General features: G+C 35.6%; 1 protein-coding gene across 1 annotated transcript; it reads right to left on the reverse strand.

Moving 5' to 3' along the window:
* Positions 1-10101: 10101 nt before the first annotated feature.
* LOC109539762 lies at positions 10102-22457 on the reverse strand. Its single transcript, XM_019907743.2, has 4 exons — positions 21973-22457; positions 18169-18389; positions 11403-11522; positions 10102-11154 (listed from the first exon to the last, which is right to left on the reverse strand). Exons 1-4 carry the CDS (start codon positions 22304-22306, stop codon positions 10789-10791), a joined length of 1041 nt encoding a protein of 346 aa, XP_019763302.1. The 5' UTR covers positions 22307-22457; the 3' UTR covers positions 10102-10788.
* Between the last annotated feature and the right edge of the window lie 3942 nt (positions 22458-26399).

Genomic DNA, 26399 nt, shown 5'->3' on the forward strand with positions numbered 1-26399 from the left:
GCCTTGTTCTAATCAAGCTGAACGTTTGATGCAAATTGCCTAAAATTCAGTTTTCCAGTTGAGCAAATGTGGAACTCAAATTGCATCTTTTCGCAACTGCACCCTATTTTTCAAAAATGTGCAACTTAATACAAAAGCAGGTAGCAACTTGAATCTTCCACAATTGATGGCAGACGCTCTATTCTAAAAAAATCAATGAAAATACTGATTTGCTTCAGTTGAGTAAATGCTGGAAAGTGTAAATTGTGCAATTTGTAATCTTTCAAAATATTGATAAATCGTTCTGTTTTACTTCAAAGAAACATATTTACCCATTTTCTTTTGCTTCTCTCATTCTTAATTGAACTGGTCTTGTGTTCTTAAAACTTGGGCAAAATGTAATACGTGTGTTAAAGATTTTCGAATTGAAAAGAAATAGTTTATAAATGTCTAGTTCATTGTGCCCTATCAATTAATCTCAAACTTTCTCACCTCTGAGGAAACACTTGAAATACGTTGAATTTTTTTTGAAAATTATGGAAAATGGAATAGTGAAGAAGTGAATACAAAAGCTCTATATAAAACAAGATTGGGTTACCCAAGTAGCCATTTGAAACTTCCACCCATGCTCAGAAGAGCCTTAATTCTAATAGAGCTGAAGATTTTATTCAATTCACTTAAAAGTTAAGTAAATGTTGGGCTTGATGAAGATGCGGTGTTTGCCCAAGTTCGCGCTATTCTTTCAAAATTTGCATGTTGCAAATAGAAGCAAGTACCAACTTTAGTTTTTCACAATTTATAAAAGAAGCTATACTTTAAACATGCTGAAATTTTGATGGAAATCGCCCAAAGAACCGATTTTTTCCAGTTGAGTAAATGTTAGTTTCAAAATTGTATTTTCAGCTAACTGCACCCCCTCATTAAGAAGTCTCAAATTTCATTGTAAGGCAACGCATGCCGAAACTTTTGCACCTCTTAGAATTGACTTGAAACGAGTTGAAAATGTCCTGGAAATCAGTTAAAATTTTATTTGTGATTTGAAATTATTTTAGTAATGATGATTAGAAAGGCTAAGGCGGAGAACAGAGTAGACATGTTTTTTTTTGTGGAAACATTGTTCTCTTTAAAAGGTCATAATTTCTGAAACTATTTGTATTCTGTATTCAGAAGCCATTTGTACTTAATTACAACTTAATTAAATTTAAAAAGTACACTGCTTATTTAGAGGGCATAATATTAAAACAAAATGAGGTCGATGAAGAGAGTAGACGGTTTTATCTTCTGAAAATAACTGCATTCGCGATTTTTGTGAATACGGAAATTTCAAAACAGTTCAGTTCTCAGTCTAAATCAATTTAGATATTCAAGAGTTGAAAATTATAATAGAAATAAGACTTTTCAAAGAAATCTAAAGAATTCTTAAAAAACAATCGACAAAGTGGACAACTTTCTAGATATAAAGTATACACATTAGATTTGGAAAATATTTATTACTTTTGATTTGATTTCCATTGGGAAACAAAAAAAAACACCAGAGTTTTTGATCAAATCTGAAGAATTGTTCAGTTGTCTGAATTTTAATCAAGACTGAAAGAAGCCTTAAAACGAATTAACTTCTTCTCTTCTCTTAAATCTTGGTTCCAGCATTGAAAAGAGCCATCCACTATTAAGAACTGAAAACTGAAGAGCCGACAAAAATTCCAAATAGTTCCAACTTGTCACAAAACCTGCAGTATTTTATAATCACAGCCGATAATCAACTTAGGAAAATTTGTCAGCATGGCAGCAGGACTCTCAGGAGCAAAGGCTTTCGATTGCCTCAACCCTCTTGCATTCTTTCAATATCTATTTTGCCGGTATTTAATTAATTAATGGAAACCAAATTCTGTCTACATTTGTGATGACTCGACAACGCTGCTCACTTTAACTTGCACAATAGCCGATGGCTTCAATAGTGACCAATAGAATGGCAATGTTAAATTGGCGGCCTCTTTGTGATTTAATATCGTCGAATATTTTTAAGATGCGACCAAGGATTTCGACCGGCTGATTTATCGAATTCGCGCAGTTTGCGGTCCACAAAAGCAATAGTGGACGTTTAGGAAGCCCAATCGTAAAACGATCATTAAGAAAGGTAGACTGCAAAATTTTGCTTTTTTTCCTCTGGCAAAGGCGTTTGATGTCAAGTCAAATTACTTCTGAAGATGATTTTACTCTGGGGGTGGAACAGAAGACTTTTGGTTGGACGTGACGACAAGCATTATTTAGAAGCTTCAAGTATGATTTGTTTTAAACAAAGATTGACGCTTGGTCTAGTAGCCAGAATGGATCAATTTTGATCATCTTTCAAGGGGTGTTCATTTGGGTTTATCTGATCCTAACACCCAAAGCTGAAAAGCGTAAAAACAATTTGTTACGTGAAAAACTTTTACTGAAACGTGAAAATCTTTAACAATAAGAAGGAAAATGTTGAAGAAATCGAATAGAAAAGGCAAGAAAAAGTTATGAAAACGAGACTGGATTTATCGTAGAACCGTGCAACTTCGTGACTAAACCAGTGAGTCAAATGCAAAATAAGCCAATCAAAGGAACGGTGCATTTTACTATTTATTCATCACAATTCTTTGACGTGAAAAATCCAATGCCCTTAAATGAGGCGTAAAAAGCGGCCATTGCTAATTACATTCCACCTATTTGGTTCGGCGAGCAGAAAACTTCTCGTTTTATACCTGAACAAAGCTCAGTAAAAAGCCAATGTATGCAGTTGATGATTTTAACAATCTGGGATTCTTTCAGATTGGATTGCAGGAGTGAAAAATGGGTTTTCGGGCGGCGCCTCGCCGTCAAAAGGGATATCGACATGTTGTAAAACACAAAAATGTCCGTCCGAAAAATACCTACTGATTTTCGGTCGCGATTAGCTTAAAACTAACAAATGTTAAATGCAAATAACCTGGCTGGTCGTTAAAAAAAGAGTCGAGATGAACGCCTCATGCTGAATGGTCTCGAGCCAAATACCACAGTGGCGGAGAAGAAGACAACACGCAAACCACAACGTTTGCTGAACTGGAAACAGCAACTACAAATTTTCTGGGAGAGGTTGAAACGGAAGCAGTTTTGCAGAGTTTGCCTTATGCGTGCTTGAAAATCGAACGAGAGATTATTCAAACTAAATTCACATGGACCTGGAACCTGAAGGAAAAGAGTCACAATTTGCATTCATCCCTTTGAGCTTGTTGGAAGATTGTTGGATCCTTGTCCTTTTAAAGCTGACCTTAATTTTTAGAGACTTTAATATGAAAGAAAACGGCCTAATTAAGTCTGAAGTCTTCGTGAGATGTAGATGGTACTTGCTGGGAACCAATACAAAGAATCATCAATATACGCCACTGTGGTGCTTTGGTTGCCACGATGTCCAACAGCGATAAAGCGATTTGTGGTGGAACCACCGGCACAGGTAAAAGAGCAGAAGGTGGTACCCGCGTGTTGTTTTTTTCGTTATAAGACGGTTCCAAATCGCCGCGGTTTCGGATATATGTTTAACAAGGCTGAAAGAGCACGGTTCGCATTTCGGAGGCGTGTAGACACAAGATATACATGAGAAAAGCAAAAAGGAACCCCGATAAGGAATTTCGGGACGGAATATGTTAGCGCCAAGGTAAGGATATTAGTATTTAATCGAAGTGGATAATTGGGTGTTAAGGGCAAGATGGAACCTAAAGGATTTAACTGTCGGTTTGTACTTTAACACCGACCATTTCATTTAGAGGAAATCATTAGGTTCTGTGATACGTCTCTCGCTGCTCTTTCGTTGCTCACTGCGTTTCTCAGAAGCGATTTTAGAGCGAATTTGAGCATCTTAACTCGAAGAACGAACCTTCAGTAAGCCGATAGAGTTTGATCGGTTTTTTCTTTAAACATCAGTTATTAAATTTGCCAGTGTAGTTACGATGGTGCAGGAAAATATGGTCAAAATTGAAATGTACCTAATACAATTAACCATGTTTTATTGCCATTTTTCCTTGGTTAATTCGGACAAATTCCAGATCTAAATAATGTTTTTGTGAGACGAAGCCTAGTATTAACAATTTCGCGCTTTAGTGTATTTTCATCTCCACATAATTACATTTCTCGGCGAGACGTTTGCAAATAATTCAAAGTTTGGAATTCTGTAAATAAAGTTCTAACGTCATCATATAGTGTGTGGTAGAAAAGCTCCTTTTTTAATTTTTTTGTATAAGTTGCGTAAAATCATCCACACGCACTAAACCCATAGGATTTTTTACACACTCTTAAACTTGAAATCTCGAACACTTATCCGAGTGATTAACACTTTGAATTGATGTTCTTCTGAATTCCCGTAAAATTTGCAGAAATGTTTGCCAAATATTTTTCTTCCTCAATTTAAACAATTTTTTGCTTCCTTAATGTCGTTATTCTTTGGCTGTTTGTAGACTTTTCGTTAAAATTACCGCTTTTTGCTTATCTCTATTTTGAATGCAATAAACTACATGCTTGCTTGGGAGCTGAAATCGCGAAAATTTGTGAATTCCCTCAGTTGCTATTCTTAACGCATTGGTGAATGTATCATTATTAATTGAGTCAAATGTCGTGTTTAATAACCAAAACTTGCGTTGTTACCCAAATAATTAAGGCAAAATTTCAAACTTTTAAAGAGGAAATCTGAAAATCTATGCCAAACCAGTCAACAAAAACCCCTAGAATGAATTTAAAGCGTACTTCTATCGCAACTTCCCCACTTGAACTTCGCGTAAAAGAACTTTGCACCACTTGCCTATACCAGAATGATGTTGATTGAATGTACCAATGTAGACAATGTCAAGGTCCCCGATGTTTTGCCAAGGAAATAATGAAAATATGAGTCATGGGAGCATTTTTGCGTAACTCTGCCGCTGTATTCCGCTTGGTTGAAAAATCGCTTAAAATCCCAAATTTAACCGTGCCAGTTGCTTCATTAACCATCAAAGTGGTTGAAACTGAAGAAATGCCCTCGGAAATCGCAATCAGTCGGCAATATTGGACCCAAACCACACGCTGAAAATATTTCCAGGTAACAAAGTCAAAATCCTAGAAATACCGTATGTATACCCAAAACAACCATGGATTTCCAATTCACTATTCCTTGAAATCGCCCGCGATTTCTTGTAAGTCTTTTTAGGCCATGCGGTCCGGTCTGGTTTAAAAGCGACTCGAGCCCACACTAATGTATTCTAAGATTTCGATCTGTTTTATTGTTGGCTGTGTTCTGTACCTCTTTCATTCCTTTCGTACCTGCTGGATGGATCGAAACCCCGACTGTTTACCGACAACCTTTTTTTGTCAATCATCATTTTGATTGTGCGACTTATTATCGCTTTTCACCTGCTTTTGTGAAGACTTAATTTTGCAAGCCTTAGTGTCACTCCTCGGTTATCATCCCGTTCAGAAGATAGTTAAAATTGCCAGTTGCCACTTGCATCGGTTTGGAAGACGCGAATTTCTATTTGGAGAGAAAAATGTAGCGTTTAATGCGTTTTTAAGAAAACTTCTCGAATTTTTTCAATAATGTTCTGAAGATAAAATTACCAGTTGCCACTTGCTTCGGATTTCATCCCGTTCAAGAAAATTGCACATAAACCGGCTTCTAGACGTTCAATTCACGTCTCTCCCACTTCCTTGGACAATTTAAACGTCTCTTTAACCGTTTCTTTGTCCATTGTTTGCGACTGATCATTGAACGTTGGTGTATGAACGATTTTTCATATGTGACATTCTTATGGCGCGCATTTGTGCCTTTCGTCACCGGCTGATCTTATATGGACACTTCTGGACTGTTTCGCACGTTTGTCATAATCGAATCGGTAAAATGCGGATTTTACGAGCTTTCGATCCGACTTTGATTAGATCATTACACTTAATTTGTGTGATCTTTGAACGGACGCCCCAGGTGCTTCAAACAACAACAACCGATGGTCTCACAGTGTGGCTCAGTTTACTCCCGTCTTAAGGAGAAGTTCGGTGATTATTTCACATTCGTTTAGAACAAAACGACCGTCGCAATCTTAAAAATCTTACTTAAAAGGCCTTTTCCGGTTTCACCATAACTCTCCAGCAAATTGATTAGCAAAAATGTAATCTTTTTTGTACTTTTAAACAGTCATCAAATCACAAAAGCAACAAAATGAATTGTCGCTTTGGTAAATTTTACACTCACTAAACTATTGTGGTTTTTTATCTCTTCTCCGTGTTATTACCAGCTAAAAAGTATGTTAAAAGTGCATTTACTTTCGTGGCTCTTATCAAACTAAAATGTTGATTTCCTGGGGATTCTCCGGCGTTTCGTCCGATTAGTCCAATCAATTTGTAATTTTCCAGGTGAAATCGATTCTTAATGGTACATGAGCGCTATTTTATTAATAGATTTTGGTTATCGATTTTTCGCTGGTCGACCCAGTAGGAAATTCTTCTAATTAAATGGCGCATAATAGTGTTTATAGTTTTTTCTGCCTGCCATGGCTGATTGGCGTTTCAATCGCCTGAAGTTTAATTGGGAGAAAGACAAAACCATTTTAAGCATGCAAATAACCGCTAAATTAATGTGTTTTCCTATGATTTTGGTTCATCGCTATTTCAGAATGTTGCTCAATTTCTCTTATGTTAATACTTGTCGAAGTTTCTATTATCAAAATTAATCCGCAGTTTTTGCATTTCAAAAGTACCTGCCTACCTACCTATCTGCTGACATATAAAAGCCGATATCATTTAATGAAATCAGTTTATTACATTGCAAATCTGTATAACTCTAAGCTACGGGCCAATATGTCGACATCAATGTATCGCATATCATCAGGAATAAACCCATTGTGCTTTTTGCTGAAAAAAAAACGAAACTTTTATTTATAGACACTTATTTCATGATTATATCATCGAAGAATGCAATTCAATTATCGGCCAACAAAAGTAACATCAAACTCGATGATGTTTCAGCTTAATAAGTATTCCTGCAGACAAATTGGCAAACGTTTTGTAATATTTACATTTTTTTCAATAATGATTGAAGTGCTTAAGCGTGATGCATTATTGGCCAGCGAGTAAAACCTGTTTGGTACCGGGAATTATACGACGTATTCTTAGAACCGATGTGGGCCTTTGATCGCGTTTTCAAACGCAGACATTAATGGACTCTTAGCAGTTGCTTGCTGAATTAGGCGCAAATTAATAAAAGTTAACTGCTTTTTATGTTTGTTTTACTCTTGTCAATTAATTATCACCTAATTTGTGGGTGTCAATTCGCTTTTTTTAACGTTTTTTCCTGCCTTGCTACAATCTCCACTGATGTTAATATATCAGTACCCATAGATTAAGTAGCAATAAGAAGGTGTAATCCTTGTTTGAAAATAAATATGTTCAAATGCAAAGTATCTTAATCAGTGCAAACTGTGAATATAAAGTCCAAACGACCTCGTCTCAACCCGTCTGGTTCAAATTTTCCCGATCGTCCGACCAAATATTGACGAAAATCTGAAGACAAAAGTTCTCATGATGAGTGACAAGTAACTAAACACTGAACAAACACTTCGAAAAAGGCGCCGGCAACAGCACCGAAAGATTACGCGCTAATTTCCTAAATAAACCGAATTTTACTATTCTGAAACGGGGTGAGAAATGTCGCATAATCACTGAAGAAGTTGTGTCAACATGTTTCAGTCAACACTGAAAGTTGCTTAAGGTTCAAATTGGTGATTATTATGTGTGATTAAGAGGGTTTTCTCAGGCTTGTGTACGATTACTAACCAAATACGACACAATCACTCCAGGTTCTCATCACTTTTTATTCAAGTTCGATTTATGAGTAGTTTTTTTTCAAAATCGGGTAATTGTTTTCATCAGTGCGAACGTATGAGGTTGTCTTCTATCAGCTTAAAATCCTCTATTATTTTAAATATTTATTAACTGTACATTTGAAATATTTGTGGATTAAAGTGCGTAACAGTAATTGACTAATATTTAGAAAATTTGCTTAAACTGGTTTCCAAGAGTTTAGTTGAAATTTGTACTACTTTTAATGTCTCGGTTTGAAACATCGAAAATAAATAAATATAACACAATGAGAATTCACTTTTTCAACAATTTTTTTGATTGGTTTATATTTATTCTGATTGAATTAATTGCTAACGTAACTCGATTTTAAAAGTGTATCCATTGCTTTTTTGTAGGAAATAATATTAAAACCAAATCAGATTATAACGCCATTCTTAAATATTTTTATCTGTAAATATAAAATACAGTTATTTCATGTAGATTCGGAAAATTTTTTTAAATAATTCGGATAATAAACCATTTTCCACTGTTATGTTTTGCGCGCTTTTAGCAAGCGCTTTTCATAAATCTTATAGGAAATTCTATTTGTAGTCAGCAAATACAAATTCAAATATTTCGATTAATATCAAGCAAGAAACTTATAGCGGTAAAATATCATGTAAAAATTTTTCATTAAAATAGTTGTTAATTATTTAGACAAAAGTGATCGAGATTTTACTATCAGCTACAACAAGACTGTGTCAATAATAGTAATTTAGGTAATCGGATGACATACAAAATTAATCAATAATTTAATTTAATTTTCTTATTTGAAATCTCTTTGGAATAACTATGACTACTTTTAAATTCCGGCTGCAAAAAAATTGAAAACCCAATAACACCTTGCATTGAAAAAACCGTGAATCACGTATCAACTTGCAATTTTAACCATTTATAGAAGACATTTGAGTCTGCAAGTCCAGAAAATTTCAGTCGAATGGCGCTAAATATCGATTTTTGTCAAGTCAATGTTGGCATAAAAATGATCATGTCTTCACCCGCTTTTTTTCTTAATTCGCAACTTTCAACCCTGATTGGGCAGCAACTTGAAATTTTGACCATTTATCGAAGACGTTCATATGTGAAAGTCGTGAAAGTTTCAGTTGCATCGCATGAAATCTTGATTTTTACAAGTCAATTCAATGCTGATCTGAAAATCATCGTCCTCTTTTTAAAGTTGACAACTTGCAACTCTCGGTTGAAATTTAGAAAATCTATAGGAATCATTTGTTTCTGAAATTTATGAAAGTTTTAGTCAACTCAGTAAAACGTCGCCTTTTTCAAATTCCTTCTGCTGAAGATAGTTGAAGAAGAGAACTGAATTTTGTTGCATAGAAGTGTAGCAAAATCAGATTATTATCCATTATTCGTTGAGCTCACCGTCCACAATTCAAGATTCTCAGCTGGACAAACAAAACCTTCATATTTTTTTCAGTTTTATCATTTTAGGCTAATAAAATTGCAGCTTTAAGTTGATTGAACCAGGATTCGAAAGTTACATAATAATTTTCAAGATTCTTCAACAGCAATTGCATGTTGTCCTTGTGGTAATCATGGCTGTAATCAAAGTCATGATCTGTATCAAAATTCCACCAATTTTCCTAACTTAAAAAGCAGAACCATTACCAAACTGATTTTTTTCTCAACGATCAACAGAAGTATTGTATAATAAAGCGAGGTTTAAATTCCCAATTGATGTCCAAATCACTTCCTTGCAGAGGTTGATAGTAAAATTGTTGGCAACAAAGGCACAACTTTAGTTACGACATCAAAATGATCCCCCGACGGACCGTTATTTGGTCTTAGAAATTTAGAATGGACATTAGTAGCGGACAAAGTCTGTTGAGCAATCCGGCAAAAACTATTCACTTTCCGATTTCAGAAATCCCAGATAACAAAATCTTCTTTGACAAGCCACCAGAACAACATTAACCCAATTTGTACGTCTATTTACCTGTTTGCCTTTTTTTACATAAATATTTATCGAAAAATACGCTGCTTCGGTTAGGTAAATCCGACACCAAAAATACTTTAACGGATGATCGGGAAATTCCAATCGGATTGTGAAACAAAAACCGGAACATTACGGTTTTGATTTTAATGCTTAATTAGGAAAGTCATGTTTATTTTACTTATATCGATTTCCATCAATCGGTTTAGTGGTCGTTGGTTGTGGCTTACCTTGTGGAGTTTCCAACTACTCTCGAAAACGAGAAAGGGTTGCTCTGAAAAAAGGAATTAATATTGAAATAAAAGCCACAGTAAAAACAAACACAGCTTTATTCAATCAGAGAGTATCACAGTTAAAAATCAATAAAGTGCACGATCTAACGGCAACACTCTTAGTCAAAGTTATGCTAAGTTCAGTTAATCGATAAAATATCTACAATGAATACAATTTAATTCCTACCAGTACTTCCACTGTTAAGTTTCACCACAAAAGGGTAACAATGGGATTGGGGTGTATAACTAAATTTATGAAAAGAAATTCACAATTAAATATTAGTCAATTTTGTCATCTCCACCCACACTATAAGAGACACCTATTCCTATAATTTAACTTTAGCAGTTCTGTGGCTCACCCTGTATAAAAATATAAACTATATTTGTAAAATAATCATACTTTTTAAAACTATGCACGATTTCGTTGTAAATAGGACACTAGTAGTAAGTTTGATGTAAAAATGTTATTCAAAAATACAATACAAGTACAATATACGAAAAGAAACTACAATTATGAAAATAAATATGAAAAATACATACAAAATAATAAATAAGTCCTAGGTTAAAGATAAGCGAAATACTTTTATAATAGCCCAGGTAGGTTATCGGCGAAATAGATTTCAAGTATCCAGATGATTAGATCCAGCTTGATAAAAATCCGAAAATGTCCACTCTATAGAAATCAATTTTGAGTAGTATAGAAAAAATCCCAATTCTCGCCATCATTTATTCTGTTGGCACTTTGTAGTGCTCAAAAAGCATAGCAGTGTACTCCAACACTTCGACCAGAGCTCGAAGAACCATCCAATCGACGTCCACTTTCTGTGTTTCGGACATCTGATCTATCATTTCATTGGTAATAATTTCAGGCGCCTCATCTTCATCCTCTGGTTTGATTGCGACAAATTCAGACAGATCGATCCTAACGTTGGACAATAAACCCCTCATAACTTTGCACTTCTCTATGAAATCAAAATTATTTTCCACAGATGGGGCTTTCAGGGGGTGCTTCTCAAAGCTATCCGCAATCACATTGTACACTATTTGGACAATTTCAATGTCGTGCAGAACACTACGGAATGCTGTTTTAGGCTGTAAAAAAAACAAAATGTTTTCAATTGCTTTTTAAGGCTCTGTGCAGTTTCGGTTAGCGCCTGGATACAAACACGACTTTTTCTAGAAATGACCGATATTTTACTATTTGAGTGAAAACGTCGGTTATTTCTGAAAAATACAGCAATTTTTGTGAACAGGCAAAATTGCTGTTTAAGATATTGAAGGAGGACCAGCAAATTTAAGCAAAACTTGGTGCTTAAAGTTTCCGTTTCTGTTTTACTTACGTCAGTTTTATCCAGCACATTTTTCATCTCAACTATTTCTTCATCAGACATATTGTAGAGCGGATAAGACGGCAATCTAGGGAATCTGATCTCATTGTAGATCTTCTCGAGGTCAGCAGGCTGGAAGTAAAGGTTAGATGAGCATTAAAGCACAAAAAACTAGCGTCTAAAAACACGAACAATTAAATAAGAAAGTGAGAAACTGAGACAGCGGGAGGAGCGATATTAATATGAATTGTCTCTAGTTAGTTGGTTAGAAAAATGCCTTTTAAGATGTTTGTCACATAAACATTGATACCTACGTTTTCTATTCCAGTCTTGATATACGAGATGCAAAAATAAACAATGTGTTTATCTTCTTATATATCCGAAATGTTCAAGCAATTCGAACCAAATGTGACACATATAATAGATTGAAACCAAATATCGAGAACATACAAAAATATTATTGCGGTAGACAAGTAAGAGCAGCAAATAGTAAGTCGCACAACTTGGGTGTTTCGCTGACTTCGTCTGGATTTCGAAACTAATAAACGTTGTGTTGAGTAGTTTAGATATATTCAGTTTAACGGTACGGATATAATAAATACAAACATCTTTTGCCATTTTTAAACACTCTGAATATGAAAAAAAAGGAACATTAAGATATAACAAACATATTTTAAAATTCGTTTTTGTCCATAGTTTTGCTTGATCATCCAGATTAGAAAAACTCAGATACCCTGTATATATCTAAGGATTACATAAAGTCCACTACAAAACCATGTTTTTCTTTTACTGAAAATGTCTAGTTGAGAGAGAATCTATCTGGTCGACGTAAGTTTCGGGTGCTATTTGATTCACATTTCGCGAGAAAAATGAACAGGAGATCAGAAAATTTGTTGGGTTTCTCTTGCCAGCTCTGGATATCCGAAACAATAAAAACCGTTCAGAGAAATCAGTTGGTTCCAGGTTTTCCTTCAAGGAAACCTAATTGAGTGTATTTACAGAAGGAAAATACGATACAAAGTCCTTTTTTGTCTTTAGAAGACGAGCAGAACACAACTTTATTTTTATTTTCTAAACGGTATGCATATATTGACTAGATTGCCGTTTCTGACATAAATTTAAGCGAAGCTCCACTATTTCAAACATAATTTTAATAAAATATTTAAATAGGTATATAAAATAATAAAACACAATAACTAATTCAATGAAATAACGTTGATGTTGCGTGCTTTGTAGACTGTAACTTTAATTGTAAACTTTGGAGATAGTTTTTTTAATTTGAAGATCTTGGTAGGCATGCAGATATCTGATTTAAAAAAATGGATGTTTCCGGAATTTACCAAAATTAATGTTGAGGCTATGGTGAGAGCAAAACAATGTTTAAATCATTTTTAAAAAATTTTCAAATCGTTTCTTTATCTACTATTGAGATTTTAAATTCGCACAATATGAATTCCGGGCCGCACATTAAGTGTCTTAAGCGAAAATTATGAAAAATATCTCGAATGTTTGTTTCAGATTTTGGGGCTCCTCAACCAGTTAAATCTGGAACCAAACTGTGCCAAACCGAGTTTTGGATTCACTAAAAGAGAGTTTTTAATAATAATAGAGAAAGAAAAATAAGATAAGAAAACCAGTAAGGAAAAACAATAAGAGCAAATTAAAATTTTTCTGCCGAACAATAATCAAAGATGTCTGTGCTAATCGCTTTATGCGTCGAGATATGAAATTTTGAAGACTTTGGGGCCATTTTAAAGCGCATTGTGGCATCAAAATGGCCCTTAGACCAATCAGCTATCAGTCGTTTGCCAGATATGAACTTTCTGAGCCGTTTAGGGACGAACGGCTGACCTGAACGTCAGCTATTGTATACCCGGAAATATTTCTGACAAAAGCCGCAATATTTGCAAAGCAATTTTGACCATAGCTTTAAGAATAGAAATCCCCATTTTAGAAACCGTCGGTGCTACTTTGAGTTGCAAATATAATTAATGGATTTGTTATACAGGCTGTCTCATAAGCACATGATCAAAAGGGCACTGCGGCATTCTTTAGTGCAAAAGAAGGCAATATTACCGAACTTTTGTTAAGAAAATATCAGCTTTTATAATTAATTATTTATCTGCGATAGGCAGTACCCAAGAAACATATAGTCTGACGCAATTTATGGAGTGAACATTAGTGTTGTCGTAACGTTATGGAAATCAGGGGTTTTCCGTATTTTCCAACATTTTCTCGGAAGGCAGTATTTGATGTTTTTACGAACAATTATTTAACTACGATAAGATTTTCCAAAGTAATATTTAGCATAATTCAAATTTTAAAGTGAATTGCATTCAAAGTGCTTAGATTTGAGTTCAGGAGATTAAAGTGCATTTGCGGAAAAAATTCACTTGCTAGTGAGTGATGACTGGACTTTATCATCAAGGCTACTAAAAAATCATTGGATTCCAGAGTTGAAGTAAAAGGTTTTAGTAGTTTTTCAATTTTTAGGCTTAAATTCGGATCGACGTGTTTTAGAATTGCGGCACCAAATTGCTCAAAATTCACATACATTCGCCGGAACTTAGGGCGCCAATATGAAGCCATTCCATTCGTAGTCCATTCTCTTACTTCCTTTCTTCGCCTTTAATTATTTAACTGTAAGCCAGCAATTTCCTTAAGTTCTCTGCCTGACTTCTCATAGGTAAATAAACACCAATAATGCAAAAGCGCATCTTGTGAATACCGCATTAGTTCCCGAATATACTCCATTTTCAACACCTAAAGCTCCATCAAGACATGTTGGTGCGAGTGAATGGCACACTCAGTAATACAAAAAAATCAAGTGCATAGCATGCATAGACGCGGAAGTAAATCCTCCTTTCGAAGTCCTCCTTTCGTAAACAGCAAAAACGCGATAAGCGCGATCAGCTGATGGGAAAATCCGTTTTAATCTATGAGCGGCGGCAACTTTGTAAAATCTAATGTAATCGTGTAGTAATATTGTAAAACGTTACGTTTGCGTGTAACAAATCCGACCTTGGCGAAACGTCATCGCCTACCAGCTAGACTGGCGGCCGCCGCACATGGAGATTGGTGAGAGTTCAAACAGCAGGCATCGTTCGGGCATGAAAAGCGCTAATCTTATCGGTATTTCACTTGCTGCAAGTGCAGCATCTGGATTTTCAACTATTTTCTAGGACCTTTCAGGCGGATCAACATCTATATTTGATCTCCTGTTGAATTCTACAACGTTTCATTAAGAATTTGCAGTGAGCAGAAACACGGCGGTAAAATCCAGTCGCACTTCGGCAGTTTTCAACATTCATTGTAGAAGGTTTTTGCTCACATCCAGTCAATGGCTCTTATGTTTCCTACATGATCAACTCCCTCGGGAGTGCAGCCTCTTTCTCCTTCTATTCCCCATATTCGATAAAAAGATGCCAAGCATTAAAATGAAAAGAAAGCAAAACTTCCTGCAATCTCCCATCCGCCAGCCAATCAGTATGCAATGCGGATCGCGTATTTAATGAAGCATTGACTACAAATCGTAGAAGGAAAATCGTACCGTCGTCGTCCGATTACACACTATCATATTTTCCATTTCTCTCTAGTGGTTCGTTTGGTGCAAGGTGCCGTCCTTATCTATCGGATGTCTTGGCGGGACATCCGCCCGATCGTCGGAAGTCAGTGCAATTCTTCGGCGAACCACGTGACTGGTCGTGTGTACCGGCATTTTTTAGGTTGTTTGCTCGACAGTCTGAATACTTTGAAAACAATGGTCCCGAATAAAACCTCTTCATGTTCCAATCGTGTCAATGGTTTCATCAAGGACGTCAGAAGAACCTCAAGGTTTCCTCCATCGCGGAATATTTTAACAGTCTCAAGACAATGATTTGTCTGTTCTTTTATTGTCCACTATCAAATAGAAGATATGTATATTGGTGTTGTTACAATTAACTCAAAGAATGGCAAGCAGGATTTTTTTTGCCTTTTTCAATTCTCTTTGGCGATTTTACACTAAAATTGATTCACTTTGAAAATTATTTTTCACACAAGATTTGGAAATATTTAAGATAAAGCGAGTTGAAGAATCCAACGTTTAGAGACGACCTTATCAGAAAAACATTAAGAAGACATTTTGGCTGCATGAGTCCAGAGTACGCATTGGACTGACAAGTGGTTTACGCCAACTGCCCAAAAGCCCACAAAACTCAAAGGTTCCTTGAAAAAGGACAAATAAGTTGGAAAAACCTATTATGTTGCGCTTATTTAATGATTAGCGCATTTTTACTTGAACAGAGTACCATATACCTACATCCAAATAATCACTAACATTTAGTAAGCTTGCAAGACACTTTTGGATTTTCAATTTAAAATTTTCAACTTCTCGTCGAATACGAGCCTATTAGGCGCAGAAATGGACTAAACTGCACAAAGGAAGAAGCAGCCTAGAACTTTTGAATACTTGGAACGGTTTCAGCTAAACTTTAGTCTTCAATTTTGCGACTTCTGCTTTACAATTATGTCCATAGCAAAGACCACAACGTCAGATGTGAGTAACCCAACAAAACACTTAAGAGATTCCACTATTACGTTGCTAACTGCAACGGCTCGTAATGGCTTAGCTTCAAAAGTCGAAGAAAACAACTGGTTTTCAGCCAATGGAGCAACAAATCGCACATTATGCAACCGACGTGATTTGTTTGAATTATTTCAGCCATTTAAGGAGCCAAACACAATGGCAACAACTAAATGCTGGCCGATGTGTTTTGTTCCCAGGATTAAGAAAAACCTGTTTTTCCTACTGTGAGCAGAAGAAAGGAATTCAAATAGTAATTTTTAAGTTAATAGTGATAATAATAATCGCTTCTGTTCCCATTGGATATAATCTCTCTAAGCTATTGAAGATAACATGAAAAGTAGTTTTATATCTGGTGTTCTTTGTGTCTTCGTTTAACAGAATGGCAGACTATTTTTTAAAAGATTTAAACAGAGTTCATGGATTATTATTGATGCAAGGGTTAACATAAACTTGTAAACAATGTTCTACACGAATGTGTTTTCTAAACACCCGCCAGACATCGTAAAGCCTTCTGCTGAATGAAAATGTGAGAAGCTGAAGAGGAAGACGAAAATAAAATTCTGTATTTAAGACCCGAAAATACTTAAAGCATAATAAATTTCCAACAGTTGTTTGTCAAAAAGATAATCTGTTCTGAGTTCAAATCAGAAAATGATGCGAATTTAAATTCGTGCTCAGAAAATTGCAGTCTTGCTTCCCTCCGGCCTAAAGTATGCTCTATGCGTACTTTTTTTTGATTTGATTTTTGATTAAGATGATCAAGATCCATTTCAAATTTTGCATGCTGAGCTACCGTTTATATTTAAGAGCTCAAATTTAAGTGCGAAAAATTGCATTTGCCATTCGCCTCAGGATTGATTCGCAAAACAACGCAAAACACTTTCGTGACGAACTTCTACTTCATGAGCACAAACTTATCAAGAAAATCAAGTAAATCACCGAATAAAAACCTACACTTTAGAAAGAGTTGAGAAGGAAGTGTAGATGCAGAAAAGAACAATAAATCTGAATTTGAAGAATCATCTACAAAATTCGAACGTGAAACGGGTATAAATTTAACCTGTTTGCAATGAATTCAATTAATTCATTCATTGCAGTGTCATTTATGATAAGTTATCAAGAAGATTGTTGATAGTTCAGAAACAGATGGTAATTTGGAGAAAAATATGTATGCTAATCATAATCTAAAATTGAACTAACTGATAAGTTTTTCGAGTTAAATATCCTTCTTTCTATTGAAGGTAATACAAATGAGACGAGTCCAAATACCTGCAATTCATTCATTAGTCATTGCAATTTAGAGGTGACGGCACTGGTGAACTACGCATTATCGTGCGTGCCCGTAGAATTTTAGGCACCCACAAGTCAATCGATATATGGGCCCAATTAGTATTCATCCGAAGAAGGCAATTTGAATTCTTGCACGGATTGACTGGCTTCAGTTACTATTAAATTATTCGAGATCCTGACGAAGACGCGAACCACATCCTTCCTGTCTCAAATGGTGCGACCTTTGTCACAATTGTGGGACATGTGCTTTCGAGAAAACGTAGAAATTGAGATTATTGGGTGATAATGCTAAGAGAACTAGCAAAACATACGCACACTTTTACAGTTGCCTAAGATAATTAGGAAGCTTTAAAACCCAAGAGGTTGAACGGGGTAGAGCTTGCAAGCTCCAAACTTTCTAGATAGGTATGCGATTGTTGGCAATAACGGACTAAATTATGGAGAATTGGTTTGAACACTTACAACGCCACAAATGGAGAGCTAATTTTGATAAAGTAAAATTCTGCGAAATCCTGCGAGATTTTTCAACTCCCAAGGAGATCATCCAACACTGTAGTAAGCGCCGTTCTGTAGGTTTCTTGGGCGCAGTGGACTCAATGCTTTCCGCTATTCATGTCATTAATATAACTAGGTCATGTTGCACGGTAAATGAGTCACATTTTCATGAGTCAATAAATCATATATTCATTATACGATGCGAGACTTATCAAAAGATACAGGGTGGTTGAGTGTGTGCGATAAATCGTGCAAGGGCATATTGATCAATCAATGATTAATAAAAGCAGAGAAAATTTTCTGATCACTGAGATCATCATAGTTTTGGTCTAGGAACTACAAAATATTGTTTCCTCCAATCAACTGTGAGCTGTCCCTCTGACTCAGTTTCCGTTTATAAGACCTATGCATACAGCGCAGACTTACCTTGAGGCTCAAGAAGTAGGTTTTTAGCTCTTTAGCGACTCCTAGTGCTGTGAAGGCAGAGCGATGAGCAGGAATCAGATTTCGAAGGAGAGAGTCGTTCTCGTTGTCCATTTGAGAGGTTCCGATAGACGCTGACCTAGAACTGGGCGCTATGGGTGTACTGCTAATAGAAGGCAAAACTAGGAACGACACGTATGTGAATAGAAGTAGACTGAAGACTTCTGGAAATAAGAACAAAATCAGTTAGATAAAGGAATGAGAAGTCAATATTGTTTAGGATTAGTGTACAATTTCAAGCATTTTGTTCGGGCAAATAATAACAGGAGTAGAGTGAAGATAAAACTAAGCTATTTTTGGGAACCTAGGAATGTTTGCTTTGGAGGCGCGAGAGAATAACTTACTTTTTGGGGAACGCCATGAATAATTTCGTCTGGACCGAGGAAAAATAACTCTAGAATTGGGCAGGACTTTTTTAATTTTTCATTTGGTGGAATTGTCAGTCTGACGATGTCGTTGTTCACAAGTGGCAGGTTTCGAACGGTTACACAAGGAAACCAAAGTATCCATCAAACATCCACTGAAGTGCCACGTTTGCAGTCGTTTCATATGTTAAAGGAGCGGTGGTCACAAAAAACTATATGGGGTTAAACAGTTTTCAAAAATGTTAATAAACTTTCCTTAATGGGAAATGATGAGAATTTATTATTTCTTCTGTTGCTTGATCCTGTGCCAAAATCCGCATGTTTTTGTTCATGTCCTGTTTTCATTCATTTCATCTAAATTACTTTCCCGCCTTCAAACTTGTGTACTTTGAATTATTTTGCACTGTTTTAAAATTATCTGTTTGCGGATGTTTCAGCGAAATTACAGTTTTTTAATAGTGAATCTTAATACGTTTTTAATTATTAATCAAATTTTTCAAAGGCAATTCTTTCTTAGTTCGAACTGGTCCATATCGGTGTGTTTCGTAAGTGATGGTATTAATGAGCGATTTATTGTGGCCGCCGGGTAATAAATGAAAATGCTTTGAATTAGTGAAAAGTTGTCGAGTCCTTAGCAGTGTATCGGACGCACCATCTGAAGTAAAAGAACATTAAAAGCGACAGGCAAAGTTGGCCTGTGTCGGCCGGCGAAAGAAATAAATATTATTCAAAGAAGCGGTATGGCAGAATGAAACATGCTGTTTAAATATATATACAAGATTGTGTGGACATTACACACAAAGCCATATACCCGTGAGAATGCTTCTCTTTTTGTTTTTATTGCTTTCTGGGGGCCTGACCCCGACCAACACCGACATTGCTCGGACGATTCTCAAGTGTTTTTTGAATAATTGGTAAAAATATTTTAATTTTTTTTCTCGTTTCAGAGATGGTTGGGATCTGATTTCTGGTGTCAAAGGCCTTTCGGAAAAGCTGACCTGGGAATTAGGCGATTTGTGGTGAGTCCCCGCATAGTAGTTGATTTACATTAATTTAACGGTCCGATTAAGTTTATGCAGACGCAAAAAAGCCGCACTCTCAAATCAGGCAGAGGCTCCGATAAATCAGTGGTCATCGACCAGAGAGCACATAAACCATCGCGTTTTATGTTCTCTTCTATTTATTTTACGATCTCGCTACAAGCCCGAAGACAACCCAACTATTTAACTGGCGTATTTAACAATAAGTGCTAATGTTCTATAATTACTGCAATGTCCACCATTTACTATCATTTACCACATCGTTATGACATTTCCTTGGCATTTTTCTCAAATTGCTCTCAGGTGCGCGAAGCATTTCCACTCCGTCAGTAATTTGCCAGGCAGGATTATTTTTCAAACTGCGTTTTTGCCCGGGTTTTTTGTAATTTAATTAGGCTTTTTCTGTCACGGTTGACAAAGGAGCGCACGATAACGGTGTTTTTGTTGCGGTAATTCTATTTTATCGTTATAAAATTACGGCAAAAATAGAACACCAAACAGTTCTTCTTGTTTATGGACTTGGTTGGTGGGATCGTTTGAAATACTTTTTCCATGGGATCAGCGCAAGATTTGAGTTTGCATTCAATCTACGTAGAGCGTACAATGAGGAAAGTTATAGAAATTGTCCATCGTGTTTTATAACGTTTCATTTGCATTTGTTAATTAGTCATTTAAACAATCTACTGCTTAATTGACCAAACATCGATAAAATTGCCATGCACAGACATAATAGTATCACCTTCTAAGTCGGACTGTTCAGGTCTTTATAATAGGATATTTTTGAAAAATCGACAGGTGGATTCGTAAACACTTACAAACCAATTGAGGAAATACATAAAATATGGATAATTGAATCAAGTTAAATTGTTTAAATACTTTCCTTTGCATGGCAGATATGCATTTTTCCAAATATAAATTATTATAATCACTGTCAAAACAATTCAAATTATTTTTGTTTACAAACTGCTTGTCGGGTATTTCGTCTCAAAAATGTTTGTCTTTAAAAAAGATTGTTTATGATCATATTCATGCAAAAAAATGAATCCGCCTGAACAATATAGTTATCTAATTGAAATTAAGTATTGAAAATAGTGAAAAAACGTTCAGATATTTAATAAAAAAGTAATGATATTATGAAAATTCACGATTTTGCTATGGGTATAAAATTCGATGCTTGGCACAATAAAGAACAATTAATTATGACAACACCTGTTTGGAATCTTCCTGTAAATATGTAAAAGCTAAACAGCTATAAAAACAGGAAATTGAGTATAGCAAACTTTCCTCCCAAAATCAAACTAAAGTTTTACCTTTTGTTTGCATGTAAATCAACGAACGAACCGACCAAAGGACGCATTAGTACGCATTTATAGAGCAAAAATTTTTTAAAACTGCTTTCGATGACCAGTAGGAGATTTACCGCAATTAATTGCTGTGGAATTGAATGCAAATGTAAATGTAACAAAAGCGAGGACAAATAATAAATTAAATTAACCAAAATATATTTTTTTAAAACATAATAAGCATGTTTCAACGCGTTACATTTAAACACCAACAAATATTTTAAACAGTAGATAAGACGCAATGTTTTTTCGGCAATATTAACCAGTCAGCCCAACCCAGCCAGGACCCATTGATGAAACTGAAGAAGCGAAATATCAAACACAACGGAAGAATGTGGCTCACAACAAACAGAATCGTGACACGCTCCAATTGAATTTCCCAGAAAATAAAATAGGCAATCGGCTTTATGTAATGCGGAGTAAATAACAGCATGTAACCTCTCATAAACTAAGGTATCGAATACAAAAGAGGCGGGAACGCGCTGCAACAGGTGGCCAATGAAGTGCCGAGATCAGCCTTTCGCGGAATTCAGGCGAATTTTCTTGGGAATTGGGGATGACGAGTCTGCCGTCGAATTTCACGTTTGATGGCCATGACTTGGCGCGTTTGGTTGGAAATTAACTGGAGAAAGCTTATTTCTGAAGCAAGATTGACGGTGTTTATTTAACTGAGTGATGTTCAATGCCAAGATCATCCAAGTTAAGCGATTTGGGAGATTATGAAAGTATGCAGGAAAACAGTAGACTTTAGTTGTTTATCCAAATTCGGAAGAAGGACTGCATGTTCTGCTCTTCCTCGAGTTGGTTGTTCAAAGGTCTCAAACTCTTGGGAAGAGATCGATATAAAGCAGCCAGAAACCTGTCCAATTGAAGCCCAGTGAAGAGCTAGAGGAATTATATGCCAGAACGTGAACTGGAAGAAAAGCTGCAAATCGATCCACAACCCGGTCTATAAGCGACCTGCTTGAACCCTGATTGGACATTGTTGATCGTACTTACGTTTGCGGCGGGATCTAAAGCGGGCCGATGTGATCTCGCTGACTTCCGGATGATAGTTCACTCTGTTACCACATTCACATGGCACCTCAGTCTGATACGGCAGTCTTGCGGTTGTGAAAAAATACTGATTATGGCAAATACTTGTTAAGGAACTATTTTGAGGAGCGCCGTCCGAAGAAGTCGCAGCGAATCTTCGCTTGGCATGGTGGTGTGTTATGGGTTGCTCCAATTGGCTCTGTGTGTAATTGCGACAGCAATCGTCTTGGTCTAATGAGTGTGTCGACTTGGCGGTTCTTTGGTCTCTGTTGAGAACTTGCTCAATTTGCAACTCCATCTTCTTCGGAAGCACTGAGATTGTTGTGGCGACTGTCCCGTATTGTGAACAAGTATGACACTGAACGCGTATTGTTTCAATGGTGGGTTAGCCTGGTTTGGCAAGGTAGGTACTATGCGAGCCCGAGCTCTCAATTCTTTCTGACGGTTATACGTTCTGAATACAACTATATCTATAAAATTGAAGAGGTGTGTCACAACTGGGCGGCGCAACGCTTTTCATGAATGAAAACCCCCCCACCCGCTCCGCTGAAGTGTGCCCGGAAGAGAGGCCAATGCGTGAGCTGTGATACCGGCGAAGATGTTCTTTGAAGAGATTTCTTTTAGTCCGGGCGAATCACCGCTTAATTTCTTAATTTAATTTTTTCACTCCAAAATGTTTACGGGGGAGTGAACTCAGAAAACTCTCCTTTCTTAAGTAGGTGGAATAAGTATGATAATTTTGCCGCAATTTCTATATTTTATTCCCAATATGTGTTGTGATGTGCGCGACTTAACTGGAGCTCACTGCCTGATTGGGATGAGGAAAATGTTCCGTTTTTGGACACAATTCTATTCTATTTTATTTTGTGGCCAATATTAGGATTCCAATGGCATTATCTACATTTTGGTATTTTCGAACTCCTCTTGTCTTCCACAGAGTCAGTTCCAATCAATTTTGTTTAGCTGTTTGCGTCTTTGAATGTTGAATGTTGTATCCATTAATTCATTATAAATAAAACACAATCAAAATGAAATTTCAATTATAAGCGCAATAGAAACATGAAACATCTGACTGAACTGAACAAGTTTCACTAGCGACGGTTCGCATCAAAATAAATAGTGAGAACTATTTATGCGTAACTGTAGTGAGAATTAAAAATACGCTTATTAAAAATAAATAGAACAAATTAACTGGAGCCCACTACATGACTGCGACAAAAAAAGGTTTCTTTTTTGCGCGTGGTTATTTTATTTTGTGTCCTCAAATTTGAGAATGCAATCGCATTATCCGTTTTCTTTTAAAGTTTGGTGGTTTGTTTAAAATGGTTTCAGTCATAGACTTACATTTTACCTACTCCTAATGCATTTAAAAATTATTAGACTTTAACTTTAACAAAAATATTGAAATTAAAAATTAGTATTGCCATCATGCGTTAAACAAGTTCAATATTTTATGGCTTCTATTAATAATATGAAGTTATCACTTCTGTCGAGCGTCCCGTGCAGCACATGTTTTTTCAAATTTTAGCTGCATTTGGCTTTTCCTTTGAAGGAAATTGCGTCCAAAAGAGAGACCTTTGTAATTTAAATGTTTTATTAATTATAACTATTTTAAAAACGTGCCAATCAAAATTAAATTGCACATATTATCGCTGTCTAAACATCCACTAGTGTCGCTTAGAGTCGAATTAATAGAGCGAATTGACCGGAGCTCACCACCTGAATGGGATGAGAAAAAGGTTTGTTCTTTTGCCTTCACTATTGTGGAAGCAAAAGCATTATCCATTTTCTTTTGCGTTTTGTTTCTCGTTTTCAAACTCTCGTCTTCCAAATCCTTAGTTTCGGCCTTGATCAATTTTGTATTGTATTCAGATATTTCTGGCGTTTCATGTGCAACGAAGATGCCTTGAACCAAACCAAGTATAGCAGAAAAACCTGCACAGATTTGATGCCAGAGTGTGATTTGAACCTCTGCAATTAGCTTTGAAGTATCAAATGTTTAAAGTTTGCTGCATTTAATGCAAGACAGGCCTATTAAAACCATCTTTAGCGTCTGTTGTTTACATCTAACACATACTTTCGTCAGATTCTCTTGATCATAAGTTTTTTCCTAATTTGTTTAAACTGGAAACATTTGGTTTGTGATACATTTTTTAGCGATCAACATTCAACTCTGTCTATGGCCATTTAAGGCGTACAATCTGAGCTAATTAATTTTCGAATTAAAAGTTTGATTACGAAAACATATTAATCAAAATAATTCGGTTATTCACCCAGACTACGAAAAGCAAAGCACATAAATCTCGTAATGAGAAACAGCTTCTTTCCGATGTCTGCTAGCTTTGCTCAGTTCGATTCCAAGATGCGGCCTGACGTCAATGGTGTTCACAAACAATTTCGCATGGTCCACGATTGTTGTGTAACTGGACAATTTTTATAATGGGTGTATTTTCATGAACCAACTATGACGATATATCTCGCAATGAAATGTTGCGAATCTAAATTTAGAATTCTGCAGGGATTTTTGAGCTGACCTGCTGAATCATGCTTCAACAATGATTGTCCATTTTTTTTTACAGAGACAGTTTTATGAACTTGTAGAACTGGGTAATATTGCGGATATGTTAATCCGATTGTCACTCTTCTGACGTATACATATGTATGTACATACTTTTATGTATCTAATAGAGGATGTGAAGATTTTCATTTGGATAATTTGTCTAACGGTTTCCATCTACTTCTACATGCTCTTCTAATTAAACATATTGCAGAAAATATATATTTAAATCATTAACCAAGCCACAATAAAATATATTGTCCCATTATTTAAAACAGATGAAAAACTAAATTCCATAGCTTCTAATTTGAAAATATCCGGTTTTGCTCTCTTATAATTTATGATAGTTATATGTTATTTCATATTTGTTCTGGCATGAATCATTGTTGAGTTCAACATTATCAATTGCCTTTAACAATTTGGGCATTAATCTTAATTAGGTCATAATCTTATGTACTGGGCAGATAGTCAAAGTCCTTGGCCCACCAATTGATTAGAAAAGTATTAAAATTGACCGATTCTTGACCGGAAAATAGGCTTAAAGGCTCTAGATATAGAGAGAGAGATACAAGCGAAATGCATTTTTTTTATCCTCAGAAATTTTCAAATTGTCACACAGTACATATTTTTTTTTTAATATCATGGAATATCAACTCACATGGAAAGTTTCCTATTCTTGAGAGCACATCAGGGAATTTTAAAGTATGTCATTCAATAGTATGTACGAATTTTACTGTTTTGGGTATTATTGCATAATCATTAATAAAAATCTGATTAAATTCGAGCATAAAATTTAAACATATGTTTTAAATCTGAAAAATCAGAGTTAGCAACAGGGATACTTTTAGTCTTACTAGTGAAAATAGATCTCTATTTTTAGAATTCTTCTGCCATATAGTTGGAAAATAAAAAAAGTATCAAGAGGTAGGTATAGTAACAACACAATCCAGATGGTTTTATTTGCAGAGAAAGAAAACTAAATTCCTGGAAATAGCTGTGCGAAACTATCACTTGAGATATCAATTTAATAAAGTAAATCAAGTTATTTCCCAAAGTTATAAGTTATATCGCCACTCGGGCGAATCATAGCAAATCGGCAGATATTCTGTTTTAAATTAAATGTTAAGTAGAATCCCAATAAATACCTATTCATGTTCCACTTAAAATACTATAAAACATTTTAAAACCCTGTGAGTTAAATACGTAATTTTAATAAAATGGGTGTTTGAAGGCCGTGATCTTTTAATACCTATTATAACATTGTCGCATAGTGTAGTTTTTACTTCTGGGTGGTGATTTCATTAAAGTTCCATCATTCGGAATGTAAAAATGCCCTGAAAATGAGCTTTTGCACATCAATAAATCGGATATTATTTTTTCTAAATGCTGGTTTTCAATCTAATTAATTCTACTTCAAAAGTGGCATTGTGCAACTGATATAAAAATGCTCTTTTAACTGGAATGTTTTCAATTCCTCTACAAAACTCTTTTAGAAAATAATACAAGCAGGTTAGTAGATTAGTATTTTTTGCGTTTTTAAATCGGTATGTTCGATTCAATCGCTTTTGCATACAACAGGCTTAAGTTTACTCACTTTTCTGTTTACGCGTAAATTTTCTGGGAAATGGCGAATTTTTCAAAGTAATTTTATGGTTGCGCCCTGTTAGTGTCAAAATGCGAATCCAGAAATATCTGCATCCTCTCTTCCTCCTATAGCAAAATAATTTATGACGTAAATTTTAATTTTTTTACAAACTTCTTGTTGGGTATTTCGCCTCAAAAATTTTTGTCTTTAAAAAAGACAGAATTTCCTCACGTCTTCTATTACAGATTG

The sequence above is a fragment of the Dendroctonus ponderosae genome, unplaced genomic scaffold (assembly GCF_020466585.1).
Source record: "Dendroctonus ponderosae isolate FM_Combo_2020 unplaced genomic scaffold, Dpon_F_20191213v2 Dpon_F_20191213_7, whole genome shotgun sequence".
Lineage (NCBI taxonomy): Eukaryota > Metazoa > Arthropoda > Insecta > Coleoptera > Curculionidae > Dendroctonus > Dendroctonus ponderosae.

Bases quoted from the DNA above. Each gene is read 5' to 3' on its own strand.
- LOC109539762 (XM_019907743.2), bottom strand. From the start codon at position 22,306: ATGGAGTTGCAAATTGAGCAAGTTCTCAACAGAGACCAAAGAACCGCC. The intron at 11,523-18,168 runs GTAAGTCTGCGC...CTTTACTTCCAG, and splicing joins CCTACTTCTTGAGCCTCAAG to CCTGCTGACCTCGAGAAGAT. The intron at 11,155-11,402 runs GTAAGTAAAACA...TTTTTTTTACAG, and splicing joins ATGTGCTGGATAAAACTGAC to CCTAAAACAGCATTCCGTAG.